The 21,393-nt window shown below is 32.4% G+C and overlaps 1 protein-coding gene and 2 long non-coding RNA genes across 6 annotated transcripts; 2 read left to right on the top strand and 1 right to left on the bottom strand.

Moving 5' to 3' along the window:
• Positions 1-3,715: 3,715 nt before the first annotated feature.
• Positions 3,716-4,376, top strand: LOC145813503 (uncharacterized). The gene is made up of 3 exons (XR_014356619.1): positions 3,716-3,821; positions 3,900-3,970; positions 4,100-4,376. It is a non-coding gene; the product is annotated as an uncharacterized LOC145813503 (long non-coding RNA).
• A 918-nt stretch (positions 4,377-5,294) lies between these two features.
• On the top strand, positions 5,295-6,640 carry LOC145813502 (uncharacterized). The gene is made up of 2 exons (XR_014356618.1): positions 5,295-6,041; positions 6,166-6,640. It is a non-coding gene; the product is annotated as an uncharacterized LOC145813502 (long non-coding RNA).
• Positions 6,641-8,702: 2,062 nt separating this feature from the next.
• Positions 8,703-20,682, bottom strand: LOC114288878 (basic helix-loop-helix (bHLH) DNA-binding superfamily protein). 4 transcript variants are annotated; one of them, XM_082909488.1, is made up of 4 exons: positions 20,543-20,682; positions 20,324-20,428; positions 11,181-11,386; positions 8,703-10,646 (listed from the first exon to the last, which is right to left on the bottom strand). In XM_082909488.1, exon 4 carries the CDS (start codon positions 10,613-10,615, stop codon positions 9,371-9,373), a length of 1,245 nt encoding a protein of 414 aa, XP_082765614.1. In that variant the 5' UTR covers positions 10,616-10,646; positions 11,181-11,386; positions 20,324-20,428; positions 20,543-20,682; the 3' UTR covers positions 8,703-9,370. The 4 variants fall into 4 exon arrangements, with proteins under 4 accessions (XP_082765614.1, XP_082765615.1, XP_028088303.2 ...); XM_082909489.1 differs by lacking the exons at positions 20,324-20,428; positions 20,543-20,682 and adding an exon at positions 13,152-14,173 and having other exon boundaries at positions 11,181-11,217; positions 11,320-11,386; XM_028232502.2 differs by lacking the exons at positions 20,324-20,428; positions 20,543-20,682 and having other exon boundaries at positions 11,181-11,217; positions 11,320-14,173.
• Between the last annotated feature and the right edge of the window lie 711 nt (positions 20,683-21,393).

Here is a 21,393-nt window from a genome sequence, read left to right as displayed (position 1 = left end):
ACTATAATTTTCAACTTCTCCGATCTTTGCCCCTTCGTTGTTCAACCTCTTAATAGTTTCTTCACCTTGAATTTGCTAAACCTCTAATTTTTGCCTCCTGTAATTAATTTGATTGACGTGGATTGAAGAAAACCCCATTTGCTTATACAATTGAAATATGAAAACCCCAAAAAATATATTTAAAAATAAATAAATATGTCAGATTACACAAACCTGAGCCCATTGTTATTTGCTTTCTGTGTTTCTTGAAAACCCAGAGACCACACACCTATTTTTTTCTTTATTATATTTTATTAGTTTCCTTCTAATCCGATTTATTCTTTCATACAGAGGTTCTACAAGTCACCTAACTCAGTCATGAACAAGGCAAGGACTCAAATTAGGAACAAGGAGCAAATTTTGTCCCAGGTAATCTATTTTTAGCCAAGAATAAATTCAACATGTCTTTCACCTGAAGTTTTATAGTAATTATTTACCTGTTCAATGTACGAACGGAGGTATCTATATCAATTAAATGTGGTTTCTCTATAAAATGTTACAGTTTGTCGTATCATGCTATGCAAGACTTTTTGATAATGGTTACCTATTCATAAATTTCTGTCAATGATATGGGTTCCCATCTATTTGACCTCATTTTTATGGTGTTTGGAACCCTGTTTTTGTGGGCTGGTTTTTTTTAGCCTATTTTCTAGTTCAAGGTGGCTTGATTGTCAACCGAGCTGCCCATTCCTTTGTAGCCTGAGGGCATTTCCTAGTTCAAAAAAAAAAAAAAAAGGAAAAAGAAAAAAAGCTTGATTGGTAGAAATCTCCGTGTCAACAATTTTTGGCGTAAAAGAAACAGCAACCCCAAAACAAATGCTTCCATTCTCTGCAACACTAAACTTGACTTAACTTCTCTTAATTTTCAAGATTTTCTTGCATAATCATAATAATAATAACTGCTGCCATTGCCAGAATACTGTTGATCACCATCTATTAAATCCATGTAATGTGTTGGTTTTCTTGTGCAAGGTAGGAATGCTGGATTTGGTTGTTTGTCACATAGCCTAAGGTCAAGTGGCAACTAAATTTGGTTACTGAATGAAGCATTGTGATTGGTTTTGATCCTTATTTGTTGTTCTGGGACATTCCTTATTGAATGCCCTTATGTTGTACTCTGTTCGTTGTAGAGGACTCGTAGCTCATATTCATTGTATTTTGAGACTAAAAGAATATCCTGAGATACTACTAACATGGTTTACTAACTAGATATTCAGATTCTTACAGTTTTCGAAGGAAAAAAACAAATATATGAATGTTTGTTTTCCATTTTTCCCCATTCTAGTAGTAACTAGAGAATTAATAATTAAAATCCAAAAAATATATGTGCCCAAATCATATGCCTGGAGGTGATAGGAAAAGATTTGAAATGCTTTTTTCTAAGTCTCAACCTGTTAATGGAATCCCAGTTCTCATGTATTATAAAAGAGGCATACCATTATTCACCTATTGTCATTGACAGAAAACAAAAAAAACCAAGTTCACTGAATTTTCTAGCACTCCATGATGTTATTACACACTTCCTGTATGTAAATGAATCTTTAAGTTTGATCATTGTTGTTAACATAATTTGCTCTTAACATAATGAATTACCTATCTCTTTATAAACAGAGAGCATGAATTATTTGTATGTAAATTTGATATGCTGATTGTTATATTTGTATTGTCATGACTGTTTACTTTATGTGGATATCCTTAGATAGAACATATATCCCTGAGTTAACTTCTGATTCCAATTGCAGATCCAAGCCAGATCTATTCCGCCACTTTTGGAAGGAAAAAATGTTCTTGGAGCTGCAAGGACATGTTCTGGAAAGACCCTTGCTTTTCTGATATCTGCTGTGGAGTTGTTACATCAAATCTGAACGGGGGTAATTGTCAGCTGCCCAACTAGGGAACTTGCCATACAGGTAAATATTCTGGTTTTTATTTTATTTTTATTTTTTTTACTTATCAATATCAATCTTTTTCCCAAGATAGCCTGTGATGTGATTCTAATTATTAATCCTACACTATAATCCTCTCAATTACAACTCTTTTTGTGATATTTGTACTTTCTAAACAAGCAAATTGAAAAGACAAAATCATTATAGAATAAAGCCATCCCTATTTTATCCTTCTTTCTGCAAAGATAATAAATCTAGATAGTTAATATTGATTATAGAAATATTTTTCCTTCATCATTTCAACTCTTTCTCAATCTTAAAGCGCATTTAGAATATTATTTTTTGGTAGTTACTTCTTGTTGTCTGTGTTAGATCATCTTCTAAGCTCTTCTCAAGAATTATTTTTCATCATTTTCTACTAATTTTGGAAATCGTGTTTTACCTTCCACTGATTTTAATTCCATTTGGTTTGAATCGTTAAGAAAAGAAAGATAATCCACTTCATCTTTTCTAATAACACTTCTTTTGTTTTGGGGGTCTTGTTGCTTTCTATATATATACATCTTTCAAATTAGTTGCATTCAATTATAATGGATTGTCATTTTTTCTAAGTAATGACCTGGACTAATCTTCCAATGAAATTATGCAAACACATGCAATGGAAAAGGACCTTCTTAACCATCATTCACAGACTCTTGGCTTGGTTATTGGTGGTGCAGCTCACAGGGGAGAAGCAGAGCGTATTGTGAAAGGAGTAAATCTGTTAGTAGCAACCCCTGGCTGACTTATTGACCACCTATAGAACACTAAGGGATTCATATATAAAAATCTAAAGGTATTTTTATTCACTCATACATGTCTTCAATTTCTTCTATGCTCACCAATTATGTTTGCACAAACTTTATGTGGGACTTATGTAAAATGTACCTCCAACTGAACTTTCTTGGCTGTTTTGTTACATATTCTAATGCAGTTAGTTGTGTTCTTATCCCATGAATTTAAGTTGAAAGTTTAATTGAAATCAAGGTTATTAATTTATGTTCTGTCATTATTTGTTATAGTGATTTCATATTGCATGTACTCTGGAGATGAATAACTATTGCAGGCTTTCTTGTATGATACTTACCAAGCTAATGCATTCGGAATGTTATTCAACAGCTTGTGCATGTATGCAATTAGCTTCACTTAATTTTCTTGTTTATTCTTGATCCTCAACCTCAGCAAGTTAATAAATTTTATGTATACAAATGTCTAGAACTACTTACTCAGTTTGTTACAATAGAATTGAATCTGATATTTTAAATGACTTGCAGCAATTCGACTTGGTCAGAGGTCATTGATCATCTATCTAGATCTGTTTCTTTATTGAAATGGTAGTGATGGTTAATTGGAATAATTAAGTTTGATAATTGCCTTTAGTTGCTTGTTTTGGAAATGAAAAGGAATGGAAGGAAGCAAGAAAATTGGTTTCCAACCTTTACAAGTATAAAGATGCAAAATCTGGCTTTTGTTGGCAGCATATCATTTGTTTTTGGTAAAATAGCAAAAATGGAATTCAGAAAACAGTGAGCTAAAATTGGTAATTTGGGCATCAATACTGATTTAGATTTAATATGTTCACAATAAATTTTGATTTCCTCAATCTCCCGCTCAAGTTTATAGGACTTTAATAATTTCTAGTTTATTTTGCTTTGGTATTCGGAATATATGCTTACTTATGGATGATCTACATGTTGTTGGTGCATGTCTATCTTTTAAAGAACAAACATACCTATCCTATTTTCCATTAATGTAATCATGCTTCAGGGAGCAGCAAACAGAAAGGTAGCTGCCACTAATATGAATCTAGCAAGTAGCCATTCTCATAGTGTGTTTACATGCATCATTGAAGGTAAGGTGAGCAGTCTTGTTGTTTTTGTTATTTCAGTGGCTTTTATTTGGGTGTTTAAATTCTAATCGGTGGTTCATGTTTAGTGGGAATCCCAAGGGGTAACTCGTCACCTGTTCGCTCGACTTAATCTTGTAGATTTAGCAGGTTCTGAAAGGTAACATCATTGAATAAAGTATGCTGAATAATTAGAAAGTGGGGCCCTCCTGTTTGATAACAGGATTGAATCATGTACCTAAAATTTTATCAACTAATTTATTATCTTTTTTTTTTTTTTTAATCACAGGCAGAAGAGTTCTAGTGCTAAAGGTGAACGTTTGAAGGAAGCTACTAATATCAAGTCTCTTTCGACAATAGGGTTTGTTCTCCCTCATTTTCTTGTCTTGAGCCTCATTTTTCTTCCCTCTTCAACATGATTTTTCTTGGTTTAATTATGTTAACTAATTTGGAAACATTTACATAGGATCAAGAGGAGATTGGTAGATAATAATATAAAGTGTCTTTCTTGCTATGTGGCAAAGAGGCAACCTCTAAAATTTTTGTAGGAGTTGGAATTAGAGCTATCCTAGGCAAAAATTAGTCCTAAGTGCTAACTTTATAATTGTTATTATGGAGTAATAAAATCATATGAAGCATATATGCAGAGAAAATAGAAATCATATGAAGCATATATGCTATCCTATACAATAACTAAGTACTTTAGGGTTAATATGATTTCTATTTTGTTAATGATAAAACTGTTAACTTTATAATTGTTATTATGGAGCTATCCTACACAATAACTAAGTACTTTAGGGTTCAGCTCTAAGGGAAGCAGTCTTTTGTTAGGAGCACAAATAATATGACGCAGCGACTTTGAATTCTTAGTTTGTATGATTCTATATTCAGTTTACATCCTTCCTTGCATTAATCTGTATACTAATTTTCTCTTACACTGAAACAACCTGCTAGTGCTTCCGGTTCAGATGCATCACAACGTGTAATTGATCCCAAAGGGAAGAACAAGTTGTGCAGGATTGATTCAAAAGTTCATGGGCATAAAGAAGTCAAAGAACACAATTCTACGGACCAAAGCGTAATCTCAAAATCATGTTTGCAACATGGAGGAAAGCAATCAAATATTTCAGAAACAGTTGAGGTACAACCGTTCAAATAGCTCTTTGACTGCTTTAAATCAAACATGGAAGTACTGTTTCAGAAAATTACAGGACCTGTTTGATTGTGTTTTTGTTTTCTGTTTTCATTCTTCGGAAAACATATAATTTCACATGCACAGACAGACACATGGATTGCATGTTGAATTCCAGTTACCATACATTTTAAGCTTCTAATCCGTAATCAAGATTCGCAAATATAGTACCACAGCCTCAGATTTAACGGGCTCTACATTGGATACACTGTAGAAGATTTGGAGATATGATGATTTTAAACTGTCAGAATTCACCATGTTTTTCCGATGTTTATTTGCAAGTTTATGCCAGCTTGCAGATCATATCGTAGAGTTCAGATCTAGTGCTTTACAAGAAGTATCTGAAGAGTCTGAAGTGAACCCAACACTAAGCAAAGCCCCAGATTCTCCTCTGACCAACATGATCGACCCTCTTCTCTCATCATTTAAGATAGAAAAGAAAATAACAAAAAATCCATGGCGAATGAAAGGTCCAGAAGCTGGTCTGATTAATACCGAGCAGAATGCAGCAGACTCACTTATTGAGTTGATGTATCAGAAAATAAAACATATAACCAAGCAACATCCAAGTGAAGAACAAAAGCAAAAAGCTAAATTGGCTGTTAATGACAATGAGTCCAATTCAAGCTTGCATCCGAAGCCACAAAAGTAGAGGGCAAAAAGAGAGCAGCAGCAGAAAGCTAAGCCAGACTTGCATGCAGATATCAATGTAGATTCAACTTTGCAGTCTCAAAAGAAAAGGAATTGTCAAAGCTCGCCAGCCCTTGGGGAGACTAAAAAGTTCAAGGGCCTTCAAATTACTCTAGCACAATTTCATGCTGATACAGCTGAATATACAAGTGTGGAAGACCTTTGCACCGCTAAGTGCTCATTCACTGGTCTTGTTGAAGCTGATGAATCCTCATTTTCTTTCGGAGGGAGGGCGAGCTCCAAAAATCTACCAAACGGAGTCAATATTCAGAAGTTGACAATATTTTCATATGTACAAGAGGCTAATGCACTTGTATCATGTAGAGAAGAAAGGATGTTCTCCTCCAAAGTAGGTATTTTACATTCTTTTTTTTTCTTCTAATTATCATGCAAGGATTAGCAAAGAACTTGGCTTCAGTAGCTCCTATTAAAATGCCTTTGCATGTTGGTCATCTCTTCTGAAATGCCCCCAGGAATGTCAAATAATGCAGCTGGCCTGGAGGTTGCAGATGCACCAGATTCATCTGAGATGCATGAATCAGATTCATCTGCTGTAGCTGCTGGTTTGTTGCTGCTGCCGCCCTTGTGGTTGATGCTTGCTGGGCTGCTGCTGCTGCAATATTGCTGTGAGGCGGCTGCTACTAGATGTTGGTCTGTTGGATAAGTTTGTGGATAGTTTGCCCGTCTTTGTTATTTTCATGTTTTTATTTTGTTATCTGTTGTTTGTAATGTGGGTTCACAATTTGGATGTATATGGGTATTTTAGTGAGTTTACCCTTTTAGGTTTTATACACTGCTTCTAAAAGCAGTATCAGTAGTGTTTTTTTGGCTTGCACATCAACTTTAGGTGATTTCATATCAATATTATTAGTTTGTAATAGTGGTGCCTGAGGGACGCCTCTTGTAAATCTGTAAAACTTATAAAAATATATAAATTATTTTCAATTATTTTTATTGGTAAATGTGTCGCTAAAAGTTTATTTTTGCCCACTCATATTGTGTTGCTAGCAGTGTATTTTTAGCCAATGCCAATTTGTCGTTGCCAAAAGTAAATCTTTATCGACTAACAAATCGTCGGCAAATGGCAATATTTACCGATGTAATTGTGTTGCCAAAAGTTTACTTTTGCCCACTCATATTGTGTTGCTAAAAGTGTACTTTTTGCCAATGCTAATTTGTCATTGCCAAAAATGAAGCTTTATCGACAAACAAATCGTAGGCAAATGGCAACATTTACCGACGTAAATGTATAGCCAAAAGTTTACTTTTGCCAACGCATATTTTGTTGCTAAAAGTATATTTTTTGCCCATGCAAATTTGTGTCGCGAAAAGTGTCACACAATCATCATATTTGAATAACTTTTACCGACGCAAGGTAAATTGCCGACGATGGATGAAGGCTTTTAACGACGACTATGTTCGTTGCTAAAGGCATTACTTTTACCAACGCAATGATAATTTCGTCTGCAAAAACTTTTGTCGACTCACTTTTGCCTACGGGTTGTCAACGTAGCTTTGTGTGTTGGCAAAACTCTTTGCCGATGAATTTTTTCTCTTAGCAACATATTTTGTTGCGTTGCAAAAAAATGTAATTTCTTGTAGTGATTGCAAGTCTGGTGAACTTCGCTGTCCGTGTACTCTCTTTATAGAAAAATTAGACTAAAAAAATATGAAGAATAAATGTAAGGTGAAGAAGAAAATTGCCATTCTCTATATCAAATTGAAGTGAGGGGGATAGAATATATAAATTTCTCTATGACTCTTTGGAAAGGTTGTGACCTTTCAAAATGACACATCCTTTCATCTCAAGAGATTCAACCATTAGAGTAAATTATAATTTAAATTTTCCAACAAGTACGAAAAATGAAAGAATTGAAATCTTAGATCAAAACACCCATTACAACATAAAAGAGTTTTAGAGATCAAATTTTTTAATCTCTAAAAGTGAAAATTTTGTTGTAAAAAATATTTAGGACCAATTTCTATCGTCGTGAGGATCGCTAAAAAGTCGTCCCAAAAGGTAAAAAATAAGACTATTAATGACAAAATTTTGAAAATGTCACTAATAAATAGACTTTTAGGGATAAAATAATTTGGTCTCAAAATGATTTATTTTTTGAGACAAAAAATTTGGTCCCAAAAGGATAGTAATTCATCACTAATGTTTATTTTTTATTGCTAAAAATATAATAACACTTTTCGCAACAAAAATATTTAGTCCTTAAAAAATAATTTTATCCTTAAATTTTAGTCTTTAAAACTTTAATTTTTCATAGTGACCATGTATGAATGGTATGAACCGACTAAACAAGAATTCTTATACAACGAATAACCAATTTAGATATGCACGATAAAAAGTATTGGATTCTTTTTTGGATAGGCATTGAAATGACGAGGAAGGCTGAAATGCGAACAAAGGTATATTATTAAATTTCACCTACTCAATAGTATTCATTTGAGCAATGTACCTAAAAATAAAAATTTAAACAGAGTGATTGTGTACTTTAGTAGTCTTCTTGGTTTAAATCAAAGCACATATTATTGTGATGTAAAATTGTAAAAATATTACTCTCACATTATATTGCATGAATTTTATATATAATCTCATTTTCCAGTTTATACATATAAAAAAAGAGAAAAGTTAGGGATCATGAAATTTTTTTCATAAAAATAATTATAAAAGATTTATGATCCTTGAATTACCTTAATTAGTGTGTGGTGTTTTATTCTAAATGTGATCCAAGAGCCACAAAACTTTCATAATTATTTTCATGAAATTTTTTTTATAATACCTAACATTGTTCATAAAAAAAATAAAAACAATAACGATATGCCAAAAAAGAAGAATAAACATGTGATTAGCATTAAGGCTGGGGGGAGAATTTCAAGAGGCACGCTTTAGATTGAATCAAGGAGACACAACAACTGACTAATTCTCACACGGGTTTAAGAGAATGTCTCTTTGCATTGGTTACCTAACAACTTACATTAAAAAAATTAAACCTTCATAAAGATCACCAAGAAAATTGACCTTTTTAAGTAGAAAGACTGACATCAAAGTATAGTTAAACAACATAAAGTGATAATGACTTTCTAGCCCTTGATCTTAATCATAGGTGTTATAATTACTACCCACTTTTCCTTTGAAAAAGTCGGCTTTTTCCACCCTTACTTTTTCTACTTCCACTCATACATTTGTTATGTCAAGAAAGTCATCAGCACAAAGTGCCAGTGGAGGCAGCAAAAACTGTAGTGGAAGTGAGGCTTCTTTTGGGAATGGTGGGTGCATCATGATAGTTATAATTAGGAGAGAGAGAGAGAGAGATGTTATCAATTAGGGAGTGGTTCTCTAACTCTTGATCACAGCAGATCTAATGATGGAGGTTATGATGGTATTGGGTTTTTTAGGCTTAAAGTGGGTTTGGAGTGCTTATTATTGATGATAGAATGATCATGGCTATGATTATAGGTTTAGGATTTGTGTTTTCTTTGCGAATTTTTATAAAAGATTCACTTTCTATTAATTTTTTAATTTTCTTATTTCAAAACACTTATAATTATTAAAATATATAAAAAACTCAATATATCTAATAATAATGAGTGTTTTGATACAAGAAAAGAAAATTTAGAGACAGAAAATTCCCGTGCCAATGTAAATTTTGAGGGTTGATGACCTTTTCAAATCTTGGGGTGATGGATTGGATTAGGAGTAGTTTGAAGTGGGAAATGGATTTGCGTGGGAAATGAGTGGTTGTTGTTGAATGGAACTGAAGGAAGAGGAAGGCTTGGACTTGGATTGGGACAATTCACGAGGTCAAGCTTGTGGCCTAGGGTTTCTAGTGCCTTAACTTGTGACCTTAAAAACTTGAGATAATTTGCAGCTTCATCAAGCATTGATGCAGTGTCCATCTTGCTTCCACCTGGAACCAGCCTCTGCAAAACCCTAATTCTCTCACTTATCCTTTCTCTCCTCTGCCTTGCAGCCACAGTCTGTGGATCAGTTGATATTCTCACATTCTTCCTCTTAGGCTTCTCTGCCACCTCCATCCCCAAATTCACCGGTCTGAATGCAGCTGCCTGGTAAAACATCTCCTTCATGTGTGCAATGGCTTCTGAATCCGGTTCCTCAACTGATGACACCGATGAACTTAGCTGTTGAAAACTGATATTTGATGAACTTGGACACTTCTCCGACCTGGTTTTCTTCGATTTTGGTGGATTTTCTTGAATTATCTTGAAACCCCCTCCTTCTGTTTTTGAAGAATCGATTCGAATGAGATTGTCAAAGTATGAACAACTGCTTCTCTTGTTAGTGTTAGGCTTAGTGTCCAATGGTCTAGCTTGAGAGACTGTTTCATCGAGTTCTAGAACTTTGTTACTTGCAGACTCCACTGATGAAACAGCATTGATGGAACCAAAGTTCCACAAGTTTTTACAGTCTGAGAATATCATGGAGATCCCATGATCATCTCCAACTGATGTATCAGTATCGCTGTTGGTTGCTGAAAGCAAGCAATCAAGTGACTCTAGAGAGTGTGTCGTCGAATCTCTGGCCTTTCCATCTTGTAACCCATTCGTCGAAATGCCAAAATCACCCATTAGAGTACCCAATGAGTTCATCATCATGTAAGGCCTGTTAATTGAAGGGGAAGAAGAAGAAGAACAGAATTGTCCAATAGCTTCATGGCGCTGTGGAAAATTCGAGCTCGAGACAACACTAATGGAATCCAATGGTGGTACTGAGTGCCTTTCCATTTGGGTTACTCTGTGATCTGAATTTGGATTGCCATGAGATGGCTCATTAGCTTTTTGAAGATCACTGATTGAAGCAAAGATGTCTTCTGGGAAGCTCCCTTCTATTTCATGTTGCTGATGACTCCACAAGGATGATGTGTTAGTGCCATCCCAACCCAAACTATCCATTTAATGACTGAGTTTTTGATGTGAAGCAACTCTGTAGAATGGAAAAAATATCTCAGTAAGATGAAATAAATGAAGGGTTTCTTAATATCCAAACAGAAATATTAAACTAAATATATCAACACCAAGGTTTTGATTAGAGAGATGGATCGATATTGATTACGGTGTAGCTGTAGCAAGATTATTAAGTGATATCTATCAAGAATGATGCATGTCATAAAGTTTTTAAAACCCAAAAAAAAAGTGCTTTATAATAGTCAAACATGTTGTATCAGCTATAAATTAACTCATGAGTCATGAATTGGTTAAGAACTATTACGTATCGAGAATCAGCCAACATATGCATATGATTTTCAATCCTACTAGGCTACTAGTATATCGGAGTGTATTGGTTTCAAGATAGGTAAAACCGGCCACCGTAAAAATAATTCATAGTTTCAACATATTTATGAGCCTCGTGTATGTCAAAATTAAGTTGTGATACAAAAGAAGAAAATTCAAAAAGAAATTAATTCATGCCATAATCAAACTACAATGCAAGGAAAGAACTAAGGGTTATGAGACATACCAAGTCCAGATCCAGCTACAACCAGTGGAAGAAAGCCCTGAAAACCGGCCGATCAAACTCAATTTTTTTTTTTTTTTTTTTTTTTTTTTTGTGTTTTGAACTTTTTGTTGCAACGAACAGATCAAAAGTTGGATCAAACCTCTGCTTTTATATGACAATCTGGTATACCAGCTCTAACCACCTTCTTTAATTCAAATCATGAAAATCTGTGAAAATAAACAAAAACAGCAATTGCTGACATCAGTTTTAGCTACTGAAAATTTTGTCCACCATGACAGTAGAGACAACCTCAAAAGAATCGCAAAAAAACTGCTTCAAGAGCCACTTGCAATATATCAAAAGACAAGCAAAGAAGAATGATTGAAGAATAAAGGTTTTTTTTTTTTTTTTTTTTCACAGAATGGGGTATGTATATAGAGAACAGAGTTGATGAGAGGGTTTGTCATAACTCATATATTCCTTATGCAGCCATGGAGGACCAATCTTGATTCCTTGTGTTATGTTGGTTGGACTTGGATGGTAAACAAAACTTATATAGAAAAAAGGAAGAGCAAATGGTCTAGCTTGTACTACTAGTTGTACTAAAAAAGCATGTAAAATAGACTGTCTCGCAATACTGGTAATTATCTACCGTTCATGTGCTACTTCTAATTAATAATATACTCTTTTTCTCCAAATATTAATTTTTTTGGGGAACATTCAAAAAAAAAATTTATCACACAATTATTACATTTCAAAAATATTAATGTTAATGAATTTAAAAGAAGGATAAAATAGAAAATTTATATTATTTTAGTAATTGATTTTTGAAAATAGACTAATATTTCGATACAATAAAAAATAGAATAAGGGACTAATATTTTGAGACAGAGGGAATAATGAAAAACTTTACAAATGAGACATTGCTGACCCGTTTTTGTTAGATAATTAAAAGATGAGGAATGACTCACCTAATGTATTTTGTGATTCTTTATTTATTGAAAGTACCACGTAAATAATATCATATAACCCTAAAATTAATATTTTGCTCGGAATACGAGGCTTTAGCCACTAAAGAGTCTAGACCAGGTTAGATGTACGTAATCTTACCCTCATGTATGAACTAGTTGTTTTTGTAATTTAAACCTATAATACTTAGTTATAATAGAGCAACCTTACTGTTATGCCTAAATACAAGGGGAAGAAAGTGAAAAAGACGAAACTTCATTTTGTAAAAATTGAAAATATTTAAAACAATCCTGTTGTTCATGTTAAAAAAGTTATGTAAAAAGTGTATTAAAATGTATACAAATATTTTGAAATTTGTGAAAAACATATTGGAATGATGGATTTTTTAACCTATTGTTGTGCTTATTGGCAACCTTTAAGACTGTTATTAGTATAACTCAAATAATAATGAGTAATGTTAGGAATCATAAAAAAAAATGTCATGAAAAGGATCATGAAAGATTCTCCACCTTTGAATTACACATATAATAAAACACCACGCACTAATCAAAGGATGAAAAATCTTCATGATACATTTCATGATATTTTTTTCATCATCCCTAACATTACTCAATAATAATACTATGACACTTATGTATTTTATTTAACATATAATATGTCACTAATGAATTGGAAATAATCGAATTGGTTAAATCAATACAATAATATATAACTATTAATACATGAAAAAACAATTATTATAAAATTATTTTTTGATAAAATATACTAGTTTCAATATTATAATGGGGGTTTGGAAAAAGATAAGGTCTTTTGGTCAGTTTGGCGGGGCTGTAAGAGTATATTTCTGCAGATGGGGAGCATGAGATGAGATTGCAGAGAAGCATTTTGGATCTTAAATTAATAAAATAAACAATTGTTTTCTCATTTGATTTTGATTTTTTGATTTTTATATACATATAATTTAATACTTCAACATATTTGTAAAATTTTTGTATAGTTTAATTGAGTGGGGAAAGCTCTGACCTCCTTTTGGTTGCTCATGCTTGCTATTAATTCCATGCGCTCTGTAAAGTTTCAGAAATATGCAGTGATAGTGAGCATCTTTAGCAGAAACCACTCTTTTTCCTCCCCAAAAAAAATTAATTTTTTTTTTAAAAAATCCATTAATCATAGTCATGGTTGATTTAGCTTTCCATTTTCTATTATAGTACATTTATTATTGGTAGGAATTTGGAAATGAAAATAAAAAAAATTATAGGTAAAATATTAATAAAATATAGTTAATATTTATTTACATTTCACTTACAATTTCTTTTTTTCTGTTAAAATTCTTACTAAAATTCATAATTCAAATACAATCTAAGAATAATGACAATTTTCATGATTTTCTATGATTGTCACACTAAAGTGAAAAAGTTAGCAGTAAATTTAATTACAATAATGCTATATATAATGGATCCTTCATCAATTTTTTTTTTCCCCACTAAACAAAAAGGTTATAGGGTTCACATTATTAAATACGGCTGTGATTCAGACCCCTAGCTGGGGCACCCCCAGTGACCCCAGCGCCACATGGCGCTCTGCCAGTGGCTGAAACTAAAGAAAAAAAAAAAAAAAAAACTGTTTTTTTTGGCCAATCAGGAGTGACCCCCAATACCCCACTGGGGGTCTTAAGCTTTATTCTATTAAATATACGTGAGATCCATGATTTTGTATCTAATATAGTAAAATATTAAATAAAACAAATCATTTATGTATGATATTTTCCTCTTAAAAATCTCAACCATCTATGAATTCTTTTAATCATTGTTGAAGGAGAATTGGGTGTTCGACATCCAATTAAAAAAATTACATTTAATTTTTTTTGTTTTTTGTCTTTAGCATCTTTTTTTTTTAAAATTATGTCAAGATTTTTGTACACAAATCTAAAAAGTTTTAAAAAAAAAAATCATAAAAGATAAAAAAAAAATTAAAATTTATTTTCAACTTTTTTTTGTCCTTTATGGACTTTTATTTTTCAATTTTTTTAATTTTAACTTTTTCTTTCTGTGTGATGGAGTAAAACTTGAAATTGTAAAGTTTTTTTAAGAAATTTTAAAAAAATGAAAAAAAAATGAAAAAAAAAAAAAAAACAACAACAACAACTCAAAACACCTACAGAATCAATGAATACCTGTGCTTTGATAACATATAGTTTTTTCAAGTTTTGATATCAATTTGAAAGAGTGTTTGGGCTTAGTAGGCTTATTTTAGAACTAATTTTGGTGATTCGAACCATTTATTTTTTTTGACTCATTGAGTAGAATATTCTTACAAAAAATCAAATGATTAGATATCCGTAGCTATATGTTCGAATCATATTTGTTTTTAAAAAATAGACGATAAATATAATTTTAATAATAATCATCTATTTTTTATAATACAAATTTAATTTAAACATACAATTACTGATATCTAATCATTTTATTTTTTTATATAAATATTCTACTTAATAAATTTTTAAAAATAAATAATTTAAATTATCAAAGTGAGATTTTTTTGGGCTCCATCGCTCTATCAACTTTTCCCAGGTTAAGAAGTTCAACCCATAAGGTATATGTAGTCCAATAATCAATAAAATTCTAAAAGACTGCAGTATTAGTTTAGTAAATAACATACAAGGTTAGGGCCAAATAATCTTAAATTAATTAAACTTACATATGCACTTAAATATTTTTAAGCTTTGACATAGGGAAAAATATTATGTATCTAAAAAAAACTATTCGAATTTTTTATATAAATTTGAATTTAGTATACGAATAGATATTGAAAATATAAATAATAAAGTTAACTCTATCTCTAATAACTTCTTTTAAATTTAACTAATTAGATGAATCGGTGGTTATAATTCAATAGAACAAAAATTAATGTGTGCACAAAAAATTCACCCAAATGTCCCTAAAAATGTACTAATTGACTAAAATACCTCTTGGAGGGTCCATCATTGAAAATATATATCTTGTATTAAGTCATGAAGTGGACCATATGAGATTTTAACGTTCAAATGGTGTTCTAGGTGAATAGGTTCAACAGAGTACTTCCTTCTAAGAAGTCGGCAACCAACATATTTATTTATTACAATTAAGAGAAGGAAATTGTGAAAATATTTGAATAATTTACGTACGGTCGTGTTATTAATGCTTAATTTGCATCTTTTTCATGTCATTATAGTGTATTTTCAACTATATACAGTAATTTTTTTATATAAATAAATAAGAGTGCAGACACTCATATGTAAATCAAGTTTGGCATCCCAATATAATCCATCTTTTTATCTATTTATCTTTTTTTCATCATATCACTTCTCTATTTTTCTGCACATTTTTTCGTAAAAAGACAAAAAGTACACTTATTTAGATCATCCCAAACAACCCCTAAGTACGTTCAATATAATTTACAATTTTTACATCAGTGAAAACAAAACAAAAAATATTCAATTAATATGCAACTTAGGGCTGTTCAAAAATCCGTTCAAACCGGTAATCCGGACTGAACCAGACCGAATCGTACGGTTTGGTTCGGTTCTATTAAGAATTGGTTCGATTTCGGGTTAAGAAATATGAGAACCGTAAAAACGGTTCGGTTAATGGATTTTATGAGAAAATCGCGGTTCGAACCGAACCGAATTTAAAAAAAAATATATATATATATATATATATATATGCCTCCGTTTGGGAAGTGGGTTGGCTTTTTTGCTATTTGACTTTTTTGGCTATTTGAGTCTGGACTCAAAAACTTGGTTTGGGAAGGGCTTTTTAACTTTTTGGCTTTTTGACTTTTTTTGTGAGAGAAGAGTGTAATGATTATGGGTTGGATGTGATATTTTGTCTGTTGTGACTCAAATAGCTTATTCTGTCTTTTGTGGCTCAAAGAGCCAAAGAGCCCAAATAAGCTCTTCCCAAACGACACCTATATATAATATCAAGTTTTATTTTTATTAATTGGTTTTTTATAATTTTAATGATATTAGGATGGTATAGATATGTAATATTAAGTAATACCTTTATATTATTAGTTTTTATCATGAGTTAAATCTAATTAGTTTGAGTAATTATTTTGCTAATATTAACAATTTATTCTTATAAATAGAAATTTTTGGAATCGTAAACCAAACCGAAACCGATCCGTTTTTTCAGTTTGGTTCTTGTCCGGTTTTATAAGTGTAACAATCTAGTCTGGTTCTCAAAATCACAGAATCGTTAGGATCGGTTCGGTTCGGTTCTTGGATTTTCTCAGAACTGAACCAATCCGGACCGTGTACACCCCTAGCAAGAAGTGTACATCTATATATATATATATACAATAATATTTGGAAGCTCTAATGATATGGTGAGTGCCAATATGATTTGACGGCCCACACTCCCCTCTCTATTTCTTTGTATTCTCTTTTTCTTTCACCTTATTAAATCTCCCATTAAAATTATTATTTTAAAATTATATATTACTACCTATATATATATATATTAGGATTGACAATATAAACAGAGAACAAGTAGTAGTGAAAGGTTTGGAATTTAATAGATGGTGTCAGGCAAGCAAACAAATCAAAAGAGAAGAGATAGCCAAGCAAGTTGCTCCTCGGACTTCGTGTTTTGACTTCCAAAGTCTGATATGTTTGGTTTGTATTTTGAAACATATTTTTTAAAAAAAAATTTAAAAATATGTTTGGTTAAAAAAAATAATTTTGGTTGGTAGCTCGAAAATCTGATAGCTTGAATGGCTCGACACCAAAACGACGTCGTTTTGGTGTCTTTTTTTTTTGTATTTTTCTGAACTAAAGAAGAAGAAGAAAGCTGAAGAAGAAGAAGAAGAGAAGAAGAAGGAGCTGAGTTTCGGCATCAACACAAAGAGATGATGTTTAATCTGGGTTTCGGCATCAAAAAAAAACTTGGTGATGATGTTGAAGAAAGCTAAAATTAAAGATCCAGAACAACTAAAATTGGTGATGGTGATGATGATGTAAGGCATTGACTCAAATGTGTATAGCTAATTACAGATCCAGAACAACTACAAAAAATTAAAAATATATATATAGAGAAAACAGATGAAATCAACATCTTTATCAACATCATCACCATCATCATCATGATCAACAAATTTTTTCCAGAACAACTTAAAAAATATATATATATATATATAGAGAAAATGAAATCAACATCTTCATCAACATCATCATCATCTCCAGATCAACATCATCATCTTCTTCAGATCATCATCTTCAGATCCAGATCCAGATCCAGATCAACCAAAAAAAACAAAGAAGTAGAGTCTGAAAGAGGCGACGGTGATATCCACCGGCGCCGCCACCGCCACCGCCACCGGCAGAGAGAGAGAGATGCTGCCTTCTCTTCCTCCTCTCTTCCTTCTCTTCCTCCTCTCTTCTCTTCTCTTCTCTCTCTCGCCTATGTTCTCTTCTGTATGTGAAATCAAAAGCAAGAAAGAAAGGGAAAAAAAAAAAAAAAAAAAAACTTAGTACCCAAAACGACGTCGTTTTGGGTATTAGGGCCAGTTTCAAGCCAACAATTTCGAGCAACCACGTATTATTCTAAAAAAAAATTCAAAAAAATTTCAAAATTATTTCTCTCTCTATTACACATCAATCAATCATTTTTTCTCTCTCCTCTCTCATTCTCAATCACTTTTTTTTATCACACACATCTACTCAATTACAACAAAATATCAAATCTTTCCAAACTCCCAAACTATTTTCAAAATATATAACTAAACAAACTAAAAAAAATTTTAAACTTTCTCCTCAAATTTTTTAAAAAAAATTTATCTCAAAACTCAAACCAAACACCGCCATGATTTTTTTATTTTTTTATTTTATTTGAAGTAATAAATCTAGAGGTTATTCAACCTAAATGTTAGATGGGGAATTCTAAGATACTCATAATTTTAGACTTACAGATTTATCACTAATAATGTGATAGGAAGTTGAGATAAGTTATGGCTTCGTTTGGGAAGTCAAGTTCGGGGTTTTTTTAATTATTTTAGTCATAAAAAATAAAATAAATTTTTTAATTTAATAAGATAAAATATCACATTCAATTCATAATCATTACATTCTTTCTCTCACAAAAAAGTCAAAAGTCCTTCTCAAACGAGACTTTTTAATCCTAGGCTAAAATAGTCAAAAAATTCAAAAAACCAACCCACTTCCCAAACGAACCCTATACATGATTGAACAAATGTTGACACCTGTCCTATTATATTATTTACTAAGAATTTTAGTTTTTAAATTTTTTTTCTTGCTGTTTTAAAATACTTACAATTATTAAATTATTAAGAAAAAAAAACCCAAAATAGAATAATATTAAGATATGATCCAATAAAAAAAATATAAACAGAAGATTCCTTAATTTTATGGGCCAAAAATTATTGAGTGTCACCTCTAATATTGTCACAAACACGTAGGACCTGTTTAATAACGTTAACGTTTTCAGTTTATATTTATAAAAATTTTATAAATTGATTTTTGTTTATTTTTAGAAAAACATAAATTACAACGCGTTTGGTTTAGACAAAACGTTTAAAAAATTTTAAAAATATAAAAAAGAGTGAAAAATGGCAAGTGATGGCGGGTGGTGGGTGGTGACCAGTGGTGGCAGCGGAAGACGGTGATGGAAAATGATGGCGGGTGGTGGTGGTAGAAGACGATGGTGGAAAATCGTGGCAGGTGGTGGGTGATGGTAGCAGAAGACGGTGATGGAAAGTGATGGCAAGTGGCGGGTGAGTGGGTGGTGGTGGCGGAAGACGGTGGTGGAAAGTTGTGGCAAGTAGAGGTGGTAGCAGCGAAAGACGGTGGTGGAAAGCGATGACAGGTGGGTGGATGGTGGTAGCAGGTGGGTGGTGGATGGCAGGTGGTGATGGGTGGCGGCAAGTGGGTGACGGTGATGGGTGGTGGCGAGTGGGTGGTGGATGCTGGTGGGTAGTGGGTGGTGGTGGTGGTGGTGGCAGGTGGGTGGTAGATGGTGATGGATGGTGGTGGCAGGTGGGTGGTGAGTGGTGGTGGTGAGTGGGTGGTGGATAGTGGTGGGTAGTGAGTGGTGGTGGTGGTGGTGGCAGGTGGGTGGTGGATGGTGGTGGCAGGTGGGCGGTGAGTGGTGGTGGCGGGTAGGTGGCAGGTGGTGGGTGGTGGTGGCAAGGGGTGGTGGGTGGCAGGTGGGTGGTGGGTGGTGGTGGCGGCGGTGACGGGGGGTGGGTGGTAGTGGCGAGTGAGTGGTGGGTGGTGGTGGCGGGTGGTGGTAGTGAAGACGGTGGTAAAAAATGGTGGCGGGTGGTGGCTAGTGTTGGGTGATAAAAAAAAAACTCAAAACTCAAAACGCAAAACGCAAACTCATTTTTTGGCCAAATTTATAAATTGAGATCACTGATTTATAAATCAAAAATTTATCAAATAAATTTTTATTTAAATTTTTATAATTTTTGTAAATATAAACTGAAAACGTACGTGTTGGCAAACGGCACAGCAATGACTTTTGATTTTCTATAGAACTCACACGGATCCCATATCAGTTCACAAGAATCAAGAGTCGGAATGTATTTGTGACATTTGGGATTGTTTGTTTGAGTTTTTTTGAGTTAACTTATAATTTTTAGTTTTAGAAAAATTATTTTGAATTATTTGGTTAAACTTATTTCAAATAGTTTCTGATTCAAACAATTTATTTTAACTCAAAAAAGTTAATTCTGAGAAGCTACTCACTCCTTACTTCTGCTTATCAATTTTTGCTGTGAACATGTTAATTTACGATTATATCCTTAGATTTTTTTATTTTTTATTTTTTTTAAAATAGAAAAAGACCCAAATAGACTATAAATTATTATTATTATTTTTTATGAAAAATGTAGATAAATAGTGAATAACAAAAAATAAAAATTAATTGAAAAAATTACTTCACAGTTTATTTAACAAATACTACTCAGCAACTTAAATTTATAATCCAACAGTTACACCAAACAAATTAATAATTTCTAATTAAAATCATAATTTATAACATATAATCTATAATCTATTTTAATAACTACATCAAACGGTACGATTATCACATCAGTGCGATCACTACACCGCACTAAATAATAGCTCGAGAGAGACAGAGAAAGAGCGAGAGAGACAGAGAGCGTATCTGGTTTTCTGAGAAGTAGCCACATGCCTCATTACAGCTGATGAGTAATGGGTTGCCATAGCATTTCCTTCTTTTTTGTCACTCTTTTAACACCATCTCTCATTGTCAACGCTCAAGTTTTCTTCACCTTCTCTGCACAAAAATGTACATATATATATATATAAAAAGCTTCAGATTTCTTAAAACTCTGAGAGAGAGAGAGAGAGAGAGAGAGAGAGAGAGAGAGAGGTATAATATAACACAAACCATTGTAGGGAAGGATAGTTTTTTTCAAGTAGCCACCATATTGGAACAAACATGACACTATAATAGAAAGAAAAAAATATAGAAAATGTATGGAAATAAACAGAGTAGATCTACCCCATTTTTTTGCATTGAAAACCAAATGTAACAGTAGAAGAAAAACACACACATATATATATATATATATATAGGACAAGACTGGTTGCTCAGTTGACCTGCCTGTGGGACATGGTGTCCCTAGCAATAACTTGTTTCCTTCCTACACTGAAAATGAAAATGATTGGTTCATAGAATGAATTCATGCATGTTTGAAGAACTCATAGAGAAATTGATTATTGTCTCAAAAGATTTGTCCATATCCCCTTTCTAAACTACTCAATTTTATGTATACAAATTTTAACTCGGTATTTGTGAGTCAAATCTCTATCTCGGGTATAAGTCTACAATAAATAATGCTATACGAAAGAGTAAAAAAAAAACATTAAAATGTCGTAGTTGAGTTGTGACCGTAGTATGTTAAAATGAAATAACTTTTAATATTATAAAAATGTTACTATCCTATTATTCTAATTACAAAATCTATATATAAAATAAATATTAAAAAAATCTTTTAAGAATATAATCTTTTGTTGACTATTGTTTGCACAAAAAGATTTGTAAATATAATTTTTATATGTAAACTTTTGGCATCCTCTAAAAAATCCTTCTTTTTATTTTTTTTTCATCACATCACTTCTCTATTTTTCTGTACTTCTTTTCGTAAAAAAAAAAAAAAGTACACTTATTTAGATTATCCCAAATAACCCCAAATGTAAAAAAGAATGATACTTTTGTAATTATGTGATAGTAATGGT

This window comes from Camellia sinensis, chromosome 15, assembly GCF_055761805.1.
Source record: "Camellia sinensis isolate YWXY chromosome 15, ASM5576180v1, whole genome shotgun sequence".
Classification (NCBI taxonomy): domain Eukaryota; kingdom Viridiplantae; phylum Streptophyta; class Magnoliopsida; order Ericales; family Theaceae; genus Camellia; species Camellia sinensis.
The sequence above is the reverse complement of the archived record's forward strand: the minus strand, read 5'-3'. Positions and strand labels throughout refer to the sequence as shown.